The 24,792-nt window shown below is 33.3% G+C and overlaps 4 protein-coding genes across 4 annotated transcripts; 1 reads left to right on the top strand and 3 right to left on the bottom strand.

Annotated features, from left to right (window-relative positions):
• The first annotated feature begins 513 nt into the window (after window positions 1-513).
• K444DRAFT_608354 (Dihydrolipoyl dehydrogenase) lies at window positions 514-2,208 on the top strand. The gene has a single exon (XM_024879365.1). It carries the CDS (start codon window positions 706-708, stop codon window positions 2,119-2,121), a length of 1,416 nt encoding a protein of 471 aa, XP_024741558.1. The 5' UTR covers window positions 514-705; the 3' UTR covers window positions 2,122-2,208.
• A 113-nt stretch (window positions 2,209-2,321) lies between these two features.
• Window positions 2,322-3,792, bottom strand: K444DRAFT_659919 (uncharacterized protein). The gene is made up of 3 exons (XM_024886408.1): window positions 3,157-3,792; window positions 2,852-3,070; window positions 2,322-2,800 (listed from the first exon to the last, which is right to left on the bottom strand). The coding sequence occupies exons 1-3, from the start codon at window positions 3,389-3,391 to the stop codon at window positions 2,523-2,525; spliced, it is 732 nt and encodes a 243-aa protein (XP_024741557.1). The 5' UTR covers window positions 3,392-3,792; the 3' UTR covers window positions 2,322-2,522.
• A 12,168-nt stretch (window positions 3,793-15,960) lies between these two features.
• K444DRAFT_203651 (uncharacterized protein) lies at window positions 15,961-19,979 on the bottom strand. Its single transcript, XM_024871016.1, has 4 exons — window positions 16,891-19,979; window positions 16,738-16,839; window positions 16,609-16,689; window positions 15,961-16,547 (listed from the first exon to the last, which is right to left on the bottom strand). The coding sequence occupies exons 1-4, from the start codon at window positions 19,771-19,773 to the stop codon at window positions 16,020-16,022; spliced, it is 3,594 nt and encodes a 1,197-aa protein (XP_024741556.1). The 5' UTR covers window positions 19,774-19,979; the 3' UTR covers window positions 15,961-16,019.
• Window positions 19,980-20,971: 992 nt separating this feature from the next.
• On the bottom strand, window positions 20,972-23,220 carry K444DRAFT_705131 (uncharacterized protein; the record flags this gene model as incomplete). Its single annotated transcript, XM_024888101.1, has 4 exons — window positions 20,972-21,349; window positions 21,404-21,726; window positions 21,778-22,356; window positions 22,414-23,220. Coding segments are annotated over 4 exons (1,891 nt in total), but the record flags the coding sequence as incomplete, so codon positions are not given.
• Between the last annotated feature and the right edge of the window lie 1,572 nt (window positions 23,221-24,792).

Below are 24,792 nucleotides of genomic sequence, written 5' to 3'. Positions count from 1 at the left end.
TGTGCGCCACACCTCGTTATAAGGATACCTCGGTATATCCTTAGTTTTGGGGGACAATTTGGGTATCCTTATATCGAGCTTTCACTGTAGTTGCATCTTCCCCTCCACTTCTGCGGATCCACTTTTGTTTCTGTATGGTTCAAATATGTATGGAACTCCATCTCCCCTATCGATCTCGCAAAAGTGTCCTTTCCCGTGGTTGCAGCGACTCCTGGTTACTTTTTCGAGTGCTTTATCTCTACCACTCTAGCTTGAATTGAAACACTTAGCTTTCAGCTTATTCGAGCCATTGGTTTGCATACTGCGCAGTGCGGCTTCAACCTGGAGCAGTCAGACATTTTCGGCCTGTGCTCACTTCGCCGAAGCCGGCCGTTGACTCCATGTCAACTAATGAGAAGCCTCTGCAAGGGTTTTCCTCCCGCTGATAGGCTATTCAGCTGCCCGTGCCAAGGGTAAATAACTCGAACCATAAAAAGGCTCCACAAATGAACCCCCCAAGTTCGATGCATGCAGCTGAGTCAAGAGCTTGCGAACCCCCCTTTACTCATCACTACACTTCCTATACTTTAGCTATTGTACACTTGGTATGTGCTATAGTGGTATATAAAACCTCCACCCACACGAAATCTACTTCTTCTCATTCAAGTTCAAACACTCTTCTTACATTTACACGTTGATTTTTCACTCGTCATATATAAATCCAAAATGACAACCTCACAACCTCGCCCAAACCACTACGACCTCCTTGTCCTCGGTAGCGGCGAAGCAGGGAAATTTATCGCGTGGACACTTTCGTCCAAAACCGGTCAACGTTGCGCTGTCATCGAGCGCCGCTGGCTCGGCGGCTCTTGTCCTAACGTTGCCTGTCTGCCTAGCAAGAGCTTTGTCCATTCGGCGAACGTAGTGCACGATGCCAAGCATGGAAATTCCTATGGAATTCGCGACGCGGATGAGAGCGTGGAGATGGTTGCTGTGAGAGAGCGGAAGAGAGACATGGTGGATGGACTCATGGATATGCACGCTGGGAGATTTAAAAACTTTGGTGTGGAGTTGATCTGGGGTGAAGGCAAGTTTGTGGGGAAGAAGAGCATCGAGGTTACTGGAGAAAGCGGGAAGACGGTTTTGACTGCTGAGAAAGTGGTTGTGTGTACGGGGTCGAGAGCTAAGATCGATGATATTCCTGGCTTGAAAGCTGCGAAACCTCTCACGCATGTCGAGATCTTAGAGCTAGATGTTTTGCCGAGCCATCTCGTTGTACTTGGTGGTGGATATGTTGGTCTTGAGTTTGCACAGGCGATGAGGAGGCTTGGTGCACAGGTTACGGTGATTGAGAGGAATGCAAGGTTGCTGAAAAATGAGGATCAGGATATTGCTGATGTCATAGTCGGCGTGCTTAACAAGGAGGGAGTGAAGGTCTGCACCGGAACAACTATCCAGCAAGTATCTGGCGAATCTGGTACTTCCGTTACTCTCAAAGGCCTTGCCTCAGGGAAATCCTTCGAAGTCACCGGCTCCCATATCCTCTGTGCAATAGGGCGTCTCCCAAACACAGAAAACATCGGTCTCGAAGAATTCGGCATCCAGCTTACCGGAAAAGGCTTCATCGAAACCAACGAGAATCTGGAGACACCAAGCGAAGGCGTTTTCGCAGTAGGCGACTGTGCAGGCTCACCACACTTTACCCACATCGCCTTCGACGATTTCCGCATCGTCATCGACGTTCTCCTTCACAAACCTCTCCCACCGAATCGAAAATCATCACGCCAAGTCCCCTTCACGCTCTTCACCACTCCGGAACTAGCCCACGTCGGACTCCGTGAACACGAAGCCTCGAACCTTGGGATCAAATTCAGGACGGCGAAGCTGCCTATGGGCGGCTTCTTGAAGACGAGAACGCTTGGGGAGACAGCGGGCTTTGCAAAGGCGCTGATTGCGGAGGATGATACGATTGTGGGTTTTACGGCATTGGGCATTGGGGCTGGAGAGTTGTTGCCTGTCGTGCAGTTGGCGATGAAGAGGGGACTGCCGTATACGGATATCAGTGAGATGGTTATTACGCATCCGACGTTGAGTGAGGGGTTGGTGTTTTTGTTTTCGGGTGTGCCTGCGAAGGAGAATTAAAAGTTTGGGGTTGGTGTTGATTGGGAGGCTTCCATTTGGGAACACTTTATAGGTTAGATTGTCTAGCAAAGAATCAAGGCTACCAAAATCTGTTGTTTCCGATGTTGCATGCGAGAACTTTAAAAAGTTTGAATGAGCCATTGATCAAAGGATAATATTGACTAATTACGAATATTTCACTTCAGACATTTCAAACGTTTGACGTTTCCTATAGAAGTGGATGAATTGAGTCTGCAAATTATTCTCTCGTTTAGCCACTCAAATCAAGTTGAATGTCTGTATATCCACACCGCGTTGCCTCAAGGCTTCTGCTGTAAGCCTTGGATCGTTGATATGTGCATCGTTGAAAACTTGTTGCCCTTGCTTAGTTCGATATCTAACCGCAGCTCAACTCCAACACGTCATGGCATCTGAAATATTTGGCCTCCATCAACCTGCGCAACTTCTTTATCCATGGGCTTGTTGAGATGGACTCTCTCCTCATTCCTTAATCTCCCCTCAATCAACTGTTCACATTCTGCTCTCGTCATAATCCACCCTTGCCTCTTAGCAATGAAGAAAAACCCGCCAACAATAGCAAGTATACCAACAGCTACTCCAGCCACTGCACCACCAAGAGCCGCGGCAGACACACCTCCGTTAGTAGTATTTGACTGGCCCGGATCATTTTGCTGGGAACCTGATGATTGTTAGTGCTCTAATCGAAACTCAGTGTGAGAACATTGTGTACCACCGTCCTCTATCTTCCCGCCAGCACAAGTCGTGTTTGCATTAATCCCGCCATCCCTCTCATTGATTATTGTGAAGAAGTCCGAGTTGATGACTTCACCTCCCGTCCTGAATTCTAACGCATAATTACAGTTACTGTCCGGCCGGTCTGAGTAGTCGCCGTAGAGGTACATGTCATCACGCGATCGCCAGGCATAACTGCCATTGTTGGGGGTGCTTGCTAAAGGAATAGGTAATCAGCTCTTTGATCTACAATGCCAACGGCGGGACATGGAGTGTATCGGTATAAAGGAAGACTAGACATACCAGTTATGACGTGTACGAGCGTCATATTAGTTGTTGTTCCTTGCCTCAACGAAATTGTCACATTGTTCTCCGTCAAATGTGTCCATTCGATGTCGAAGTCGGCCTTTGCTACGATCGTGTCTCCAGAATTGGGTTTCGTGATAACTACTGCAGCGCGCTTGAATAGCCCCCATGATGAAACAGGAGAACTCCATAAGATAAGAGCAACTAGAGGGATGAGTTGTTGAGTACGCATCGCAAAGCTTTCGAGAAAACAAACACAAAACGAAGATTATGTCCTCCAGACAATACCATTCATTTATCTTGGAGTGCGGGAGAGGCCATTTCTAAAGTCCACAAGGAAGGATCAAATTAAGCCAAGGCCCACCCCCTCATTTCCGTACCTGAAATAGATAGCTTGGCTGCCAACAATGCATTTGTATGGATGGAAGGTGCCGCCCGACAAGTTGAAATGCGAGAAATGCGCCATCCGAAGTGCGAACCACCGATCACAGGTGGCGCGGGCAAAGGATTCATTTTCTTATGAAGTCTCAGCCTTGCAGGCTTGGATATAGAATGCAACGAGGTGGGTGGCCCAAGTCTGTCTGACCAGAGACTAAAGCGAACAGATTAAAAGATAAAATGCTTTCGTCAACCTTGGGACTACGAATTATTACTTTCAAGTCTGAGCTGAGGTTGGTTTGGAGGGTACCTTAAAATCGGGATTTAGATACCCCGCCGCTTATGTCGCCTAGTCTATGCCAAGGGTGCCAAGCAGTGTGTCAAAGAATTAATAGTCGGACTTGACGTCGCGCTAAAGCGGCCCTTCCCTTTAGTGGGGGAAAGCGAGATGTCCCGCACCAAATAAAATCCTTAATAACTTGAAATCTTAATCTTTTTAAATAATTCTAAGTAATAGAATTAAAAATATAAGCCTTATAAACTAAATACGATTCTTTAAATCTTAGAAAAAGATATAGATAAAGAGTTATTAAGGTTTTAGTAATAAAATTGCAAGAAATACAAAATTCATAAGAATTATTTATTTATAACCATTTTATAAATATTAGACTAATAACTTTTGCTTAATTATAATTTTTTATTCTTTTACTTAAAATTTTAGCCCTTAAATATATAACAGGTAACTATAAGATTGCGAATAAAACGTATTAATTAGATTTTCTATAGCTAGTTCCTAATATTGTTTTTTAGAAGGCAAAAAAGACTAGTATAGGATATCTCGCTTTCTCGGAACAACTCGCTTTCCCTAATTAAAGAAAAGGGCCCCTTTAATACAATATTAAATCCGACTATTAATTATATTAATTAGATTAATTAGATCAATTATAATTAGATTAGAATAGAATATAATTAATGTAATTCGGAATTTTTTTAATTAGATTAAAATAATTAATCTAATTAATATATTATATAACTATAATAAATTAACTTTTTTTTAATAATTATTAAATAAGTAAGGTATTTATTAAATAGTCCTAATAAAAATATAATAGGGCTTATATAATAATAGCTAAATACTAATTTTCTATAATAATAAACTAATTATTCTTTTTATAATTTTGGGGTTTTTTTATTTTATTTTTCTATTTTCTTTCTCTATTTCTATTATATTATACTAGTTATATAGTACTACTATACGTGAATTAGTATATAGCTAGTATTTTTAGTCCGGCAGATAGCCTTTAGCTTAATTTAAGCTCTTTATTACTACTATAATAATTATCTTATTATAATAATTTCTCTTCTTTTTTAGCTTCTTTTAATTTATCTTTAAATATTTCCTAGCTTTTTAAATAAATTATGATTTTACAAGTACTCTTATTAAGTCTATTATATAGTTTAAATATAATAAAAGTACTTTAAAAAAAGAATCTTTTACTAGTAACTAAAGAAGCTAGTATTTTTAAATATTTCCTAGTTATTAAAGCTAAAATAGAAAATCTAATAGCTTAATCTATATATATATTAGTATTAATATATTAAAAAACATTAAGGAAATATCGGGTAATTATTTAATAGAATTTAAATAAATTTTATTTATTTTTTATTTTAATTTTATTTTCTAAATAAGTTACTAATTTATATTTTATATTAGAGAACTTATTAGTAATATATATATCTAATATAAGATAAAGAATAATTATATTTATATCTAAATATAAAATTCGTTATTAATTTATTAAAAAATAATTAAAGGAATTATTTATATATTATAATTAGTTTTTAATCTATTATATATATTCGAAGATATATTATTAAATAAACTAATATAAGTTAATTCTTTTTATTTAATTCGAAAATTAAAAATAAAAGCTAAATATAAAGCTTTATTTTTATTATTTAAAATACTTATTTTAGAATAATATTTATAAATTCTTTATTTTAAATTTCTTTTTAAATTTTTTAAGTTTATTATATATTTTATATATCTCAAATATAATATAATTATTAGTTTACTAGTAATATATAATATTATTATATAAGTATAAAATATTATTTATATTAAGTTAATAAAGTTATTATTATTTAGAAATAAGAATTATAAAATTAATATATAATTTCTAAATTTATTAAATCTAATAAAGTCTCTTTCTAATTTATTAGTTAAATTACTTATATTTCGAGTTTTATAACTATATATATAATTCTTAAAAAATAGCTATACTAATATAAAAACTTCTTTAAAATATAAAAAAATAATATATTTCTCTAATCTAGTCTAATATTAGATTTTCTTAAATACTTTATATATTTATTTCTTATTTTATTTATATTTAATTATATTATATTTATATTAACTAAATATTTAAAAGGATTTATTAACTTTATTTTTATTATAAAATTAGTATCTAATTTAATAAAGTATTTATATAATAATTTCAAATTTATATAAATTATTAATAATAGTTCTATTTCTAATATTTTATTAATTATAGAATTAACTAAAGTATTTATATTAAAGCTATAAATTATATTATAAAGTTTTAAAATTAGAATACTTTTAGTAATTTTCTTATATTTAATATTTTTTATAGAAATAATTTAGAGGTTTTTATACTAGTATTTTTATATAAAAGTAATTTTAATAATATTTATATAAATAATATCTTTATTAAACTTGAAATTATAATTAAAAACGAGATATTTATATTTCTTAGCTAAGAATTTAGTTTTTTAAAGCTTTAATTACTTTATTTTTATAAAATTATTAGTTTTAATAAATAGAATATTATTAGTTTAAAGATTAATAATTTTAAAGAATTATAAATTAATTATTTTATAAAAAGCTTATTAATATAATAGAAATAATAAATTTTAAACTAGTAATTCTTAGCTTCTAATATATTATATAATAGTTTTATAATTTTTAAAATAATATAATTCTTTAGATTTAGCTTTTTAATAAATTTATAAAATAAATTAATATAAAAATTATAATTAAATAAAGTTATTAATTAAATATAAGCTTATAAAATATTATATAAATATAATTTTATAATATTTATTATTATAATAATAATACTAAGAATAATTCTTTAGCTATTATATTAATACTATATATTTCTTATTATTATTATAGGCCTAAATAACTAGTTTTAATTTCTTAAACTCTCTTTTTATATTCTTATTATTAATCTTATTAATAAACCATAAATTAAAAATATATATCTTTTTTAATATCTAAAATCTAGAAATAATTTTAATTTTTTTTTTTTAAAAAACTAATAACTTTAATTTATTAAGAATTCTTATATAGGTTATTATTCTATAAGAATATTATAATATTCGGGTTTTTATAAAAATATCTTTTATTATATTTTAGTAAAATAGCAAAAATAATAAAAGAAATTATATTTATATTACTTTTAGTTTTATTATAAAATTTAAAAATAAATTCAGGTTTAGAACTATTAGTAATAACTTTAATATTTTTTATATAAAAAAGCTTTATAGAAATTAAATAAAAAGTAGTATTACTATATAATAAAGCTAATATATAATTCTTTTTATTAATAGCTATTAGCTTATATGATTTATTTTAATTACTAATAAATAAATAACTAAAATAATAATATAAATATTATAATTCGATTTTTATAAAAAAGCAAGAATTATAAATAAAAAATTCGGAAATAAAGCTTTATAATATAGTATTTTAAATAAAAAAGAATATTTAAAATATTATATTACAAATATATAATATTTAATAAAAATAATAAAATAAATTCCTAGCTTATTTATATTAGCTAAACTAAATATAAATAAAGGTTTTATAAATATAATATAAAATTATATTTATCTAATTAGTATTTTTATTATAATAAATTTAATGAAAAATATATATCTAATAATAAATTAAATATTAATTTAATTTATAATAATATTATTAATTTATTATAAAGCTTGAAATTAATTAAAACTAGTAATTAAGAATCTGGAAACTCTAATATTAATTATAGCTTTATAAAAATAATAAATATTATATTTTAATATATTATTAATTCTTAATATTTAGATATTTTTTATTTATTTAATAGATTTTAAAATATAATTTTTATTTATTATCTAATATATAAATAAATAAAAAAATTATATTTATAAGAATAGTAATTATAGAAATAGTAAAAGCAAAAGTAATATAAATAGCTAAAAATCTTTTAATAGAAATAAAATAAAAATCTAAATAATATTTCTTTCTTTTATTTATTTTTATTAATAAAGCTTTAAAGTATTATTTTTTAATTTATTTTTATTATTTTTATTATTTTCTTTTTCTTTAATTTCAGTAATATATTATATATAAATATTATTAAAGTATTTATTAGAGTTATAAGAATTTCGAAATCTAAATTAGTAAATATTTCTATTTTCAAATTAATTCTTTTTAGTTTTTTATTTCTTTAATATATATTTTTATAAATAATATTCGAGCTTTTTATATATAAAATACAACTTTAAATTATAATTATTATAATTATAAGACTTGAAATAATTATTACGAGTTTTGAAATTAGAATTAGATTTATATTAATAATTTCGAAATAAATAATAATTTAAAAAGTTTTAAAATAATATTAATTTATTACTTCTTTTTATAAATAATAATAAATAATTAAAGTTTATTAAAATAATTCAAAACTATATATTAATAAGAAATAATAAGAAATAATAATTTTATTATATAAAAATTCGGTATTTTATAAAACAGAAATAAAGCTATATTATAGTTTATATAAATTATTAATTAATATTTAAATAAGTTCAAATATTAATTTTTTAAAATATTTAATTATTATAATTATTAAAATAGTAATATTTTATTTATCTGAATTTTAATAATAGAAACTAGAGCTTTTAAAAAAGTTATAAATAGTTATATAGGCCTTTTTATAAATATATTAAAAGAATTAATTATTATAAAAGTAGTTTTATACTAGTTTCTTTAATATAATAAAAAAAGCTTTTATTAGTATCTTTTCTAAAAGCTTTTTATATTAATAAATATTTTAAAAAAATTTATAATTAAAACTATTATTAGTTTTATTATATTTCTATATTTTAGAATATTTTTTTATTATTTCTTTAATAAGCTTTCTAGTAATAATAATAATAATAATAATAATAATAATAATAATAATAATAATAATAATAATAATAATAATAATAATAATAATAATAATAATAATAATAATAATAATAATAATAATAATAATAATAATAATAATAATAATAATAATAATAATAATAATAATAATAATATTAGTATAGCTATTTCTTTAGGAATTATATATATAGTTACGGGATACGAGATACGAGATATAAATAATAGGATATAGGTAATAAAATATAGGATATAGGATATAGTTATATAACCTTATATCCCATTAGTAACTCGACTAGTAGACTAGATCCTTTTAGGCTTAATAGATTTAGGGATTATATATTAATACTATAATACTATAATTCTTATTTCTAAATAATAATAATAACTTTACTAACTAATATAACTAGTATTTCTATATTTATATAATAGTATTATATATTACTAGTAAACTAATACTAATTAGTTTATATATATAAATTAGAGAAGATTTTAGATTAGTTCTAAAAGTATTTAGTAGCCTAAGACAAATCTAGTCTATTTTATATTAAAGGAGGGAACTATTTATTAATTTTATAAAAGTATTTAGTAGCCTATAAAAAAGATATCTAGCTTTTACTAATTAATAAATAGTTAGTTATTTGACTATTTATTTATTTAATTTCTACTATTCTTTAAAACTAATTTCTTTTAGTCCTAAAACTACCTTTTCGGAAACTATCTTTTCTATTTATATAATACCCATATTTATAGAATCCTCTTTCTGGAATATATATCCTATATATACTTTTAAAGCTCTTTAATTACTATTTTAATTTTACTATTAAATCGAGTCTTTCGAGTTTCAAACTCTCCCGGAATTATAATATTTCACTTCCTAAATTTCTTATTATAGACGAAATATTTAAGGGCAAAATATTTACTTTAATACCTATAATACCTCTAAATATCTGGGATATCTGGTATCTAAACCAGGTATCTGGTATCTTAATAATCAGGTATCTAGTATCTTAATTAGATATCTAAATCAGGTATCTAATATCTTAATTAGATATCTAAACTGGATATCTGGTATCTGAATCAGATATTTAAACCAGGTATCTGAATACTTTTACTACTAAATCCTTTCTATAAACCTACTATAAACTATCTTACCTTTAAACCCCTCCTGCTATAAATCATATATATATACTAGAGAGAACCTTAACTCAGTTTAGTATAGATACTAATAAGGAAAAGAAACTAATTAAGAAATGAGAGAATAATATTAATTCAGTAACTATAATAAAGGCTAAAATTTAGAAATATATAACTACTAAGATATATTAGTATATCTTATATAGGAAGAGTAATAATAATCTATAGGATCTATTTCAGGATAACTTTAAAAACTTTAATACTATAATATATAGTCTAATTAACCGTATACTTATATAAAATCTTTAAGCCTAACTTTAATATAGTAGTATTTATATTAAATAGAACTATAGAAACCTTACTATTATATAATTCTTTATTAATCTTACCTAAAATATATATATATATATATATATAAAATAAAGCTAATATTATTAATAATAATCTAATTAGAATAAATTTTCTTTAGGAATCTATTATATTAGTTTATCTTATTCTAGATAAAACTATATATAAGAGAACTAGATAATCTTAGTCAAGAAATCAAGCTATTTATTTACTTTCTCTAAATTAAGGCTATTTACTACTTCTATTTTTACTATTACTAATATTATTACTAAATCCGAACTATTATTAATTAGTACCTACTATTTCTACTAGAAAGCTTATTAGGGAAGTAGTAAAGATATATTCCGAAGTATAGAAATATAATAGAACTAATAGTAGTTTTAATTATAACTTACTATTTTCCTTAATATTTACTAATATATAGAACTTTCAGAAGAGGTACTAGTAAGAGCTTTTTCTACTATATTAAAGGGACTAGTATAAGACTACTTCTATAATAACTAGCTCTCAAGCCATATATATAAAGAGGCCTATATAAATATCTATAGTTTCTTTAAAAGCCCCGGTTTCTATTATTAAAATTTAGATAAATAGAATACTATTACCTTAGTAATTATAATAGTAAAGAACTCTAAAAAGACAATATTTGAGCTTAATTAAATACTAATTAATAACTTATATAAATTATAATATAGCCTTATTCCTGCCTTATAAAGTACTAAATTCTTATATAATAAGATTATTACTTTTTATTAAGGCTTATAAGTATACTAATATATAATCTCGGATTCTCCTAATAATCTCGGCTAGCTTATTAATAAGCTCTAATTATCTATTACTATCTATAAGAAGAAGTAATAAATTACTATTAAAACCTATTTTACTTATTAATAATACTATTTTCAAAACTCTCTAAACTATTATTTGTTCGGAAATTATTAATACGGATCTAGCTATAACTTCGGAACTCGTAATAACTATTTCAAGTCCTATAATTATAATAATTATATTCCGAAATCGTATTTTATATATAAGAGACCTAAATACTACTTATAGAAATATATACCGGAAGAATAAGAGACTAAGAAGGCTTAATTTAAGAATAGAAATATTTACTAATTTAGATCCCGAAATACTTATAACTTTAATAAATACTTTAGTAGTACTTATATATAGTATATTACCGAATTCGAAAGAGAAAAGAATAATAAAAATAGTAAAGATAAACTAGTAAGTAATATTTTTAAAGTCTTACTAGTAGAAATAAATAAAAGAGAGAAATATTACTCTAATTCCTATTTTACTTTTATTAAGAGCTTTCTAGCCGCTTTTATAGCCCCTGCTCCTATTATCTCTATAACTAATACTCTTATAAATAACCTTATTTCTCTTTCCCTTATATACCAGATAATAGGCGAAAACTATACCTTAGAGCCTATTAAATAAATAAAAGATATTTAGATATTTATAGTTAATAGTATATTAAGATATAATACTTACTATTTTTATAAAGTTATAATTAATACCAGAGCCTTTAGATTCTTAATTACTAGTTCTAACTAATTCCAAGCTTTATAGTAGACTAATAATAGTATTAAACTTAATAAAACTACTAAAAGTCAAATTAATATCTAGTTCAGTATTAGATTTATATTCTTTATTAGATCTATAATAGTAAGAATATTAATTAAATAAGTATAATTCCATATTATACCTATAAAGACTTTATTCTTATTTAGCTTAGCTAATATAGACAAGCTAGGAATCTACTTTAATAATTTTATTAATTATTTTATTACTTTTACTAGATATTTTATATTTATAGTATAATGTTTTAGATACTCTTTCTTGCTTTGAAATACTACTTTATAAAGCTTTATTTCTGAATTCTTTACTTATAATTCCTGCTTTCTTATAAAAATCGAATTATAATATCTATATTACTATTTTAGTTATTTATCTATTAGTAAGCTCCGAAATATACTAAAATAAATAGGCTATAATATTAATATAGAAGCCCTGGAATACCTTATAAAATACTATAAATAATACCAGAAATTCGGAGAATTACCGGAATAATTCAAGTTTAACTTAAGAAATAATATTAGCTTTAATTACTTTATTATTATTAATATTTTTTATATTTCTAGTAAGTCTATATTCTATATTATTAATAAAGGCACTCGATATTAAGCTAGCTAATAGCTTTAAAATATTAGTATACTATATACTTGAAATACTCTAAAGTAGTATTAGATTAATATCTATTTAGGCCCTCCTAATTAAATTATAGCAGATACCAGAAAGTAGTTTACTAATAAAGAATTTACTTAGCTTATAAATACTATAGGAATTAAGGTTAAAATCGTTTCTATAGAAGCTTATAATTCTATCGGAATTATAGAATACTATTATAGCCCGATTTAATATACTTATCTTATTATTATAGCCAAAATTAATAAAATTAATAAGAATACTATACTTTAAATAGCTTTTAAGGCTATTAATAATTCTACTAGATCTAATAGTATTATCTTAATTTTCTTGGTTTATAGTACTTTATTTTAAATAACTAAATATAATACCCTATTACTAACTATATTATAGTAATTAGTAGTACTTAAGAAGGTAATAGTAGAAATTCAAAAGCTTTAAACTAGATATTAGATTACGAATATCCTAAATACCCGAAATAGTTCTAGTATTACTAATATCTATAAACTTCCCTTGAATTCGGATATTCTTATATAATATAAAGGAAATACTAATTAACCTAGTAGTTAGAATAGGCTATATAAATTAGTAGCTATTAATAGAAAGAACTATATACTAGCTCTATTATATAGTAATATTACCTTTTACTTAACCTCTATAAAGCCCTTTTATATAGGGAATATTAAGGTTATTACTAATAGCTTTAAACCTGAACCTGTTTCCGAATTCTATAATAAGGCTAAAGATAATACAGGTATAATTCCTCTTACTATTTCTACTATTTTACTAAAGTATAAAAGAGGATACTCTTATAAGAATCCGGATATTATAGTATTCCTATAAGATAATAACCTATATAAGAACTCCCGTTAAGTTAAAGTTACTAGCCTTCTAAAAAAGAATATATTTAAAATTACTTCCAGATCTCAGATACTAAAAGAAATATATATTTTTAATTCCCGGTTTATTAATAAGATTAAGAATAAGAATATAGAGAGAGAGTTTAAAAAGTCGAAATTAGTTATCTAGGCTTATAATAATAGTAAGAAATATATAGTATTAATATAATTACCTATTATTTAATATATTAGCTAGAGAATTATTTTTAGTATTATTACTATAATAATAGATACTATAGAGCTATATTTATATAATATCTCGCAAGCTTATATCTAATTAATAACCTTACTCAATTATAATTTTTATATTAACTTACCTTATAAGCTTACTAGAAAACTAAATATAAATAATAATTCGGTTCTAAAGGTTATAAAACTATTATATAATATACCGGAAGCTGGGAACTACTAGTTTAAAACTTATTATTCCTACTATATTAATAAGCTTTTTATAGAATAGTTAACTTATAATCCTTACTTCTTTTATAGCAAGTAACTCTTCGGAATTATTGGCCTTTAAACTAATAATACCCTGTTTATTAGAACTAATAATTTTGCAAAAACAGAGTAACTAAAGTTCTATAAGGCTAAATTCTTGGCTAAGAAGTATAAATGCCTTATTATTAACTATAATCTCAAGTTTAATAAAGGTATTATTTATATGAATATTACTGGAATTACTCTTATATAGGAATACTAATATAAAAACCTCTAAACCGTTTCTATAAAGAATACTATTACTATAAGTAGTAGAAATACTATTCGTTAAGATCTCTTTATTAAGAACTAATATATTACCTAATATATTAGAGGAATATATATTATATTAGTCTATTAACCAAAAGCTTTATATACTCTATTAATTATTACTTAAGCTATTAAACTCTCGGAAACTAATATAAAGATATTTAATAAATATATTTAATAGCAAATTAAGAATATTACTAGAGAACTAAGATTCGTAAAGCTAGTAAAGAAATCCTTATATTTAATTGTTTTTATAAATACTTCATTTATAAATAATAGAAATCTCTTTTCCCAAATCGGATATATTCTAGTTCTAGTAAATAGAACTGGATATACTAATATTATCTACTAGTTCTCTACTAAATATAAAAGAGTTACTAGAAGTATTCTAGCTTCGGAATTCTATAGTATGGCTTACGGCTTTAATATAAATACTTTAGTTAAATCTATAATTAATAGAATACTAGAAATAGAATTACTACTAGTAATTTATACGAATTCGAAATTATTATATAAATGCCTTATTAAATTGGGAACTACTTGAGAAAAGTATCTAATAATTAATATAATATATCTTTACTAGGTATATAAATAATAAGAGATTATAGAAGTTAAATAGATTAAGAGAAAATCGAATTCTGTCGATTCCATAATAAAATCAAAGCAAATAAATGCCTTTAAATACCTAATTAATACAAATACTATATAATTAGATATAGAGGAATAGGTTAAATATAGATAGGGCAGGAAATAGATATATAGGATAAGAAAATATTATAAAAAGAGAAGTTATATATAAAAGACTATAGCCTTTAGTATATAACCAAAACCTCAGAAGTAATATAAATATATAGAGTATTTGGGAAATCTAGTACTAGGCCGGATTAGGGAATTTATATATAATTAAAAAGAAATACTATTTTTTGCGTTTTTTTAGAGAGTTTCTAGTATTAGTATAACTATTTCTTTAGAAGTTATATATATAGTTATAGGATATAGGATACGGAATATAGGTAATAGGATATAGGTAATAGGATATGAGATACGGGATATAGTTATATAACCTCGTATCCTATTAGTAACTTAACTAGTAGACTAGACCTCTTTAGGCTTAGCAGATTTAGGAATTATATAATAATACTATAATACTATAATTCTTACTTCTAAATAATAATAATAACTTTACTAACTAATATAACTAGTATTTCCACGCCTATATAATAGTATTATATATTACTAGTAAACCGATAAATAATAATAATAATTACTATTTATAAAATAGAAGCTTTAAATAATATAATAGTAGGAATAGAGTAATAAAATAAGACTTTAAGATTAATAATTTCCTATATTTTGAGAATTTAAAGCTAAGGAGAAAAGGAGTGAGGTGTGGCAGTAGATAAGTAGATATGGCCAAGACTACTAAAATACCGAGCTTTAGAAGCGAGCTTAATTAGAACTATAGCTTGGAACCTTAGCTAAAACTAACTTCTTTAACTAAAACCAATTATATAATACTAGTTATTATATAAAATATAGGCTTATATTCGTATTTATTATATTAGATAAAAGAACCCACTTTCTAGGTTCTATTACTTAATTAATTATAGTAATAAGATTAAAAAAGCGATTTTAAAAAGATAAAGAAATAAAAAAGAGATTACTAGAACTTCTTTAAATAAAGAAGAGACCGAGCAAATATAGAATAACTTAGTATAAGAACTATAAAGAGTTTAATTTATACTTTAATATTAATAATTAAAGTTTTTATTTATATAAAAAATATTATTTTATATATATATAATTTATTTATTTATAAATTTAAAAAGATATAATAAATATTATTTATAAAAAAAACTCCTACAAATTAGAATCTCTTATAAACTTGCTAAGAACTTTGCGCCTTATAAAAGTATTTATGTCTTAGTATTCTTAAGTAAAGCAAAGAAGCTCGCTCGCCGACTAAGTCTTCTCCCGGTACCCTCGCTTCCCGTTTGGCTCCCACTGCCTCTTCCTCTAGCGCTGGCTGATGTATCACTTACTAAATCGACATCACTCCGCCTCGCTAATCGGTTCCTGCCATCTGCCCCAACGCGAGAACTTGGTGTCGTCCGGGTATTCCCCTGGCTGGCCAGCAATGGTGGAGGCTGTGGCGTGGTCTGGACCGGTCGGCGCTGATTTGCGAGATGACTGGCAAGTGTAGATGTGGTGGAAATTGAGCTAGTGGAGACTCCAGAAACAGAATTGCGAGAACGATTGCTTGGTGGGTTGCTGAAAGGGTTCATGCTAGGGACGATGGGGATGGGTGATGGCGAGTGGACAGTTGAGCGGCTGGCGGTGCTTGCTGAGCTGGATGGGAAAGAAGATGATGAAAGAGAGGACACATCATCACTGATAATGTCAACGCGATGGAGCGCTCGCGAACGGCTGGCAAAGCGGCGTACCTTATTATACAGAATTAGTGTGAGAGGAACAGGAAATGTGAGGAACCAAGGGCGCGCTAACATAATTTTCTACCTCTCGTCTGCCTTCCAGCTCATCTGACCAGAAACGGAGCGCGGACAGGGGATCAACTGCATCTCGTGCCTATGCTGATGTCAATTACTGAACATGAATGACAAATTGAAGCAGTACCTCGAGAGACATGAGAATGCCATATAACTGCTGCAGGACTTGATATATACGTGTTGCAGGAGTCCATTCCCGATCGAAAATCGGGTGACATACTCGGCCGTGCTATGCAATGGTTAGCGTCAACGGTTTGCACACTACTTGTTGAGTGCTTACCTTCGTTATATTGGGATGCAACATTGGAGTAATGAACCGGGCCGAAGGAGGCTGTCTCGGGAACTCAGATCCCATCTCAATGTATAACAGAAAGGTTCCATTTGCGTAAGGAGAATCTGGTGGACCTTGCATGACCACTTTCCAGAAGCTCATGTTATTCTGACTAACATAGACGTCCATGAAGTCGTGTGGATTATCAATCATGGCTTTGATTTCACCCAACAAAATGCGAGACATACCTCCCGCACCGATGGTGATTGTGGAAGCCACACTAAGTCTCGTGGACCTCGAGTGGACAGAAGAAGAGCTACTGGCTGACCGCCTGGACATACGGTTCATGAAGCGTTCCGCATCACTCAGCGCAATAAAGTAGTCCTCGAGATTCGGATGGGGTCTACAAGGTGGGAAGTCGTACGGATTGGCCATGTCTGCTACTTTGGGCTGGAAGGTAGACCAGTCCGAGCATAAGACTTTGGTGATGTCTGGCCGGGTACGAATATCAACAACAGTCTCCAACAGAAAGATTTGGAAAAGAGCTTGTTGTGTGCAGGGGGAAAATGCGTATCCACCTGTGGCTCTTGCGATTTTGAAGAGATTGGATGTTTGATTAGACCCGATGACCACTGCATCTAGTACAATATCGTTGGCGTAAAGAGACGAAGATACCGTTGATGGCTGAATGGTGGATTCTCTATCTTCCCCGTCGGTGAGCAATATGATGCGAGCTTTTGTATTTGGGTACTGGCGCTTTACAGCAGCCAGCATCAAATGAGCTTTGTTCACAGCATCAAAAATCGCCGTTGACCCCCTTGCCTCGATGTTGTCCAGTTGATGATTAAAATTGAGGTGCAAGGCTGTGAGTGGCTGCTTAATCGTGACTAGGTGCTTGTTGGAAAAGGTTACCAGTCCCAAATGAGTGGAAAGATTGAGGGCCGAGATTCGAAGGGCGAGATTTTTGAAGAATTCCTTGACTTCAGTTAGTCGACTAGGGTTTAACCCGGAAGAGCTTCGGTCTGGAATCCAGCCATCTGGCATCGGGGTGGCCATGCTTGAGCTGGTATCAACGCAAATGACAATTGCCTCATCGGGAGCGCCGAAGTCTGCAGTCTTGGACCACTCAGGCCAAGCATCCAATTCCCAATTGCCTAACTTTTTGCGTTCGGCAAGTATGGGATCCAGCTTCTGCGACAAGAACTGGCCTGGATTGCCCGGTAGCTTTTCCCTCCCCTCAATCGGGTTCCACGTAACGAAGCTCCTCTCACTGCATTCCATGTCTTCGTGATCATACTTGGAGACATATCCTCTAGAGCTCAGGGTTATGACTGGAAGTTCGGCGGCTAAGCAAGCCCCAAGCTGCAATGGACCAACCATCCTGAAGGCATTCATTGAATTTGTAGTCTCTATTAGACTGTCAAACTCATTTGGATGGAGCATTGGGATAATTTTGTGGTCCCACAAGATATACCAATCGTCGATTGGTTGAAGGTAAAAGTCCCATGGCACAGAGGGGTTTTGGTGCAAAGCGATACCAAGTCGCTGACACAGTGCACTCCCTCCTCTTTCTATGCTCACCAAAAGCTTTCCTGTCCCTGGGTTGGATCCTGTTCGCACATTCAATTCATGAAAGGGCATAAATTGTGGCATGTATTGAACGTTATCTCGATATGATTGGATTTGTGCTCTGTGAATCATTGGCCTACTGCTACCTCGAGATAGAGATGCCTCAGAACGCATGGAATAGATCCAGAACACCACCTGGCGAGAGGCTTCAAGCAAATTGTCCGTGGAGCGATAAATTTTGGACGGAACCATTCTGTGGCACAGGGCATGGAATGCAGATGCCACCAGGAGAAGTGGACCGATAGGTGTCATATTACCAATGCCCGTTTCGTGAACAGACTGAAAAGCCAGAAGTAGAGGAGGAAAGTGTGTGAGTTCTAGAAGAACTTCTAGAACCTCATCCAAGGAGCAATGCCCGCGTTCGATTTCTTCGAGCAGCATCTGGATGCTGGTGATGAACGTGCTCATTCCTCTAGTAGTGGAATCAAAACTCCAGAGGCGTTTTGGATCGGTCGATAATGATAATTGGCTGAGAGATTCTCTGGACTCGGGTCCGGTAAGCTCGACAAAGACATCCAGAGGTTCATGCTCGTTTCCTATCGCGCCCATATCTTCCAGTGTTGCCAAATTGTTTTCGGCGTGCAATTTACACTCTCTCAAGAAAAGATTTAATTTCCGAGGGAGAATGCAGGAGCCTTGAGGAGTGGTACCACACAGTCGCTCAACTGCAATGCGATGAAATTCGGTCAAGGTAGTATCGCGTGCAATAGGGATGCTGTCAACAGGGATTTTCCGAAGTCGAGAGTTGTTTAACACAACTTCGAGAGTAATCCATCGTACATACACCAGGTCGTCTCTCTGGTGTCGCGATGAGATTCGATCGCGTAGCCCTAGTCTTCCAGAGCGTGGCTGTGGTAGCGTAGCACCCAGGTTTGTCGCTCTAAGTTCTCTGTCTGTGTCGACAGCAGTAGTTGTGGGGTTGTCTAGCGACCCGAGGGAAAAGGTGTTGTCTTCGGTAAGATCAAGAACCTCAATGAGGGAGTCTTCTCCAAATAGCACAACTGGATTTCTGCCAATCGTCTGAAGAAGAGAGTTGTCCAAGGTTGCGTTGACGCCGAGCCTCGCAGCCCTGTGCAATGCTTGAGCGTGAAGTCCGTGGACGGTTGAGCTTTGTGGAACAGGCACAACAATTTTCATCCCATTCACGAGTTGCACGAAAACTCGAGCGAGATCTGGATTTGATGAGGAGGAGGACGTATGAGTACCTGCACTTCCCTCGCTTGTTCCGGATACGGATCGCTGGTCTTGGTGGAGCTCCGCCATATTGCAAAGCTGATCGGTTTCCAAAGTCACAGTGACAATACAATGGAGGACTATGAAAGTCTGAACGAATATTGAGAGGTGACGAAGAGTGGTTTTCGGAGCCAGTGTCGTTCGCGTACTAAAGGTATCAAGCCGGGCAGCATCAACTCTTGGTCATGAGGTTGATCTGCTTCTCAAGAAACTCTGCATGATCCTTCACCGAAAGAAGAGCATTTCACTGGTTTGTGAAATTTGACGTGTTCTGCTTCGGTTGGCTCTTTCCTAGGGAGGCTGAGACCCGACTCGCCCTGCTGATATGAGCGGAATTTGCATACCGGGTGGCGCCCTCTCCAATCCGATGCATCATAAGCAGAGTTGGCGAGTGCAAGATAGGCTACCCCGAGTCCCTCGGGTCTCTCCAATATCGAAACGATCAAAGGCGTCGACTTTTGATGATGCTCGGAAGGAAAAGGCTTGCCAGCCCCTTCGATTTGCAGCTAAATTCTCCAACAACGAGAGTCTGGGGTCCGCTTGAAACCACGACCACATCGCTGTTACTTTGTTGAACCTGAAGCCTGTGCAGCTTACTCGGTGTTGCATGAGGCCCGCAGCAGGGCGATATGGCAAGGCAGTCTCCAGGTGGTGCCAAGATGTGGTCTTGAATCCTTCGATACGCCACCCCCCATCTAGTATGGCTTCTACGGTGCATGCCGTGGGATCTACGGCGAATAGGAGCATAAGGCAGAGTTAGCAAGACGTGCTTGGTGTCGAATTGTCCATTTCTTGTTGTTCTCCCGACGAGGCTAGAACGTGCTAAGTCTGGGCTCATTTTGTGCGCCGAAATAATTTGTCTTGGCAACACGTGATACGCTTCTTTTCACTCATGGCCTGTTCCTCTTTGAGATTTGTATTACTTGGGATAGATGATCTAAGTTACAAAGAGCGAGAGAAACGTTAATTGAAGGTCGAATAATAAAGTCCTAAAAATCACGTGCCCCGACTAAACTAGCAGTGCCATCCCAGGATAAAAGTATTCTTATCTCACAGACCATGGGGTTCATGTTCTTATTAGTTGAGCATTATTGCTGCCTTAGTATAAGAATAATCCACCCATTCCAAATAATGTACTAGGTGGAAAGCTGCAGATTAATTCCCTCAAGCTTCGAAGGCATGTGAAAAAAGCCTACTCTTTGAGACAGTACCGAACTGCGAAACATAAGGGTAATCTCTGATATATATTCCTAAATGAATACTATGTCTTTTTCTCTGCTGTTACTTGGAAAGAGAGATATTCCCGAAAATACCTGACCAAAGCACTTCGCATCCATTATTTCGGTTTTGTCAACACGTGCCTCTATGCGTTCTTTGTACTTTTTGATCGAAGGGATCTCATGGAATTCTTCAAACGTAACTCTTCACTCCGCGTTTCTCGCACGAAGAGCATCTTCGATATTTTCTCCTCGAATTCCCGTGGGGCGAAGATTGCTAGTTCGAAAAAAGCAACCCTCGGCATGGCCCTGCTGTCCCTGCGTTCTGATATCCGCCCAATCAGCAAGGCACTGCCAGCAGAACTCATGGTTACACTCCCCCTGCCCACCTGCAATAGTACTTATGTTTAGCGATGCTTAAGTGTATGGGGATGGAGGCTTACACGTCATATGAAAACAATCTGGTCCTTTTTGAATCGGGGTTTGACAGCGAGGACAAGGCTTCGTATTCGTCCGAATCCACTCTCGTGTCTCTGCAAAACTTGGATCACCGTGGTCTCTCTGGCTTTCGTATTCATCGCAGGTAAGTCCGCGGTGCCAAGGGATTTCGTGCTTGAAGCACATCTGGAAGCTACACTCTTCGCACGAAATCTTAGGGTTGACAGGATCTCGCTGGTATAGTTGACCATTTTCACAGAGTGGTGCGAGACACCATCGGAAACCTGGCTCGTTGGAGAGAAGGGTCTGTAAGAGAAACTTTTCATATCTAATGCCGTGTCAGAAAAACATTTGAGTGTCACAAAATCTTGAGTAATACTTAGCAAACGTTTCAGCGTCCGCAAGCTTGTGGATTTCTTGATAGTCGAGCTTCCTATTACATTGCGGGCAAGACAAGTTCTTACACGCAGATGCTCCGCCACTTACCAGTGAGCCACGGAGATATTCTGCTGTACAAGCTCTGCAGACTTCGAAATCGTGATCGCATTGTTGAATCTCACTTGTCGGAAAGACGAGGATATTCCACATCCATGCCCCCTCGAAGAGGGCGCACAAGCTCTTCCATGTTTCCACATCGCCATAATCGATATCGAATATGCTCTTGCAACAAACCATACATGATTTTGGTCTGCTTCGACGGCGGAGAAACTTTAGGAAGAGTGGTATTGGAGACGGCTTATTGTCCATGATGCAATTAAATATCGTTCCAGGTTTAAACTCTGGCATGCAGCCAGTCTCATCGACTAATGGCGGATCGAATCTAGGATCAAAGAGGCTGTACAATTTATTTACTGTCAACAGTTTTTCGTGTAGCTCTGCTGCTCTCTTGAGCCCGTCATGGCTGGGTTTGGGTTCAAGTGACCCTAAAGCTTCTCGAAAGGCGAGGGCCTTCACATATCTTGACCTTCAGATTAGAGATAGACATAGACACACCTAACAAGAGAAGAATACCTACATTTTGACATGCTGTTCAGCTTCAGTCCCGCAAATTTGCTCGAGACAAGTTTCTAAATCTGCTTCACAACGTATATTGAGAGGATTTTCGCAGCCATCTCGTGGACATGGGAACCACTGAGGCGTCCCAAGCTTGTACCACCATTTCGTTTCAAGGGTGGCGAGCAAATGGGTTTTGAAACAGTCCTTGCACACCTCTTCGTGGCAGCAGGAAAAGTATCGAGTTTTGCCGACATACTCATTAAGCCACTTCACTGAGTTGAAGTTGGGATTCGCATCGACCTTGAAGCTGAACTTAGCTTTGGAGCATGTTGTGCATACCGTGAGTCTGAGTCGCTGATAGAACCGATTGTATGAAGGGCCTTTTGGTAAAGTGCCAGCGAGCCTCTGAATCTCGGCAGGACTGCAGATTCCGTCGAACGAGTTCTGGGAGAGTCCTGATGGGAGCCAATTCTGAAATTGATCAGGTTGCTCGAGTGTTCCATCGTTTGGCTGTACATTCCAAGTTTGCTCGACAAGTCTTAGCGTCAACAAGGCTCGTAGAGTCTGCGGCTGGCAGACTTCGAGCTTTGCAGCCTCTCTCTGGAGCTCACTGATGACCGTTTTGAAACTGTCGTTCTCAGATTGCATTTCCACCACACGCTGATCCGAAGCCAACCGTGTTTCTTCTTCTGCTTTAAGTTTCAAAGCCATTTTACCATACTCTGTCTTTAATTCGGAGTAGTGGGCAAAAAAAGTTCGAAGGTCAGTCCCAGTATCTCTGCTAGCCACGGAAACTATATTTTCCAGGTCGGCGACTCGATTCTGCAACTTCTGATTGTGGCCACTGAGAATTTGTATAGTGTTCGATCGATTGGCTAGCTCTTGCATCTGCACATTGATAGTTTCTTCTGCAGCCTGCACTTGTATTCTGAACGTTCGTAAGTGATCTTCTAGAGTGCTAGTGTTTGTTAGCAATGCATCTACCTCGCGGCGAGATTGCGTGAGCTGGTCAGAAAATGTCCAGACTTGCGACTGAAGAAGATCTTTCTCTTCTTTCAAACCTTGAATTGTTTGTCGATAAGACTCAATAGTCTGATTCTGGTCATGAATTCTAGTCTCCTGAGCCTGATTTGTCTGCTGTAGGTCTGAATTGATAGATTGCAGCAGGTTATTGCCACCCATGCTTGGTGTCCTAAGATGGACCGAGTTCGAACGGCTTGCGTTTTCTTTCGTGCTGTCATCTACCAGGGACAGTTTGCTCTTGCTGAACTTATTCCAGGGAGCCATAGCGTTGGAATTTCGAGATGTAACGCTCGGCGCTTGCAAGTTAGCCCGATCCGATCACTGTTTCATTCAAGTAGACAAGAGCTTCAGCTTACCTTTTCAATTGTTATCCCCACGAGACTTAGAGCCCGAGTGTACTATCTTTCGACGGAGCTGGAGAGCAGCCTATCTGATGTTCAAAGATAGTTGCGTGTCGTTGAATGAAAATGGCGTTGTCCTTCTGGCGGCGTCTAGAGTCGTGCCACGGGTGAGACAAATGTCGCCCGTCGCCCGTCGTGGCTGATGTATCACTGCTCAGCCTGATTTATCAAGTCTGCAAGTCTTCTTCTGGACTAGTATCTTCCCTCCACAGGTATATGGAGATTTGACTTGCCTCGACTGGGTAAACCTGACTGGATTCCTGTGAAAAAGCGACCATAGATTGTTTTGTAGTCCGCTGTATGATACACAAATCAATCCTTGGAGACTCTCGGGAGAAGTTTGGAATGAACATAGTTCGGTTTTACTCGTCGCATCTGCATAACTTGTCTTGCATAAATCAGTGACTTGATTTGGGCTGCATGAAGCGGCTTGAACCCGAAACGGACTGTCGAGAATTACCAAGAGAAAAAGAAATTGGAAGAAGCCTCCTCGGCAAAGGAGCCCGCTGATTTGAGGACTGGGTGTTCAGCCAAAATGTGGGCGTGCGCTCTGTCTGAGGAATGATTGGGTTCTGAGATCTTCGTGTTACACAAGCCTCCCAGAGCCTTATGGTCTAGAAGGTCCACGATCCGCAAATTATATTTGCCTCAAGCTCAACCGTGAGCAAAACCACAGAGAACGAATTCATTTAGCCCTGTCCTAGTTGTCAGTATGCGCGACTACATCGAGAAACTGCTAGAGTATTTGTTTCATCGTGTCTTTCTTTTACTAGAGTGTTAAATGTTAGATCATTTTGGTAGGGTTGCAGACTCTATTTGAAGAATGATCTGCGGTGGAGAAACCCGATCCCGCCCAAGAGCCCAGAAACAATATCGAGAGCCATAGTTTTCAATACTCATCCAACGAATTATCCTAGACCTCTATCGCAGTAATGAACCGCTCGTAGAGCTCAACAGGTAACCCGCTCATAAGT

The sequence above is a fragment of the Hyaloscypha bicolor genome (assembly GCF_002865645.1).
Source record: "Hyaloscypha bicolor E unplaced genomic scaffold K444scaffold_17, whole genome shotgun sequence".
Taxonomy (NCBI): Eukaryota; Fungi; Ascomycota; class Leotiomycetes; order Helotiales; family Hyaloscyphaceae; genus Hyaloscypha; species Hyaloscypha bicolor.
Note: the sequence above shows the minus strand (reverse complement) of the source record. Positions and strands in the feature narration are given on the sequence as shown.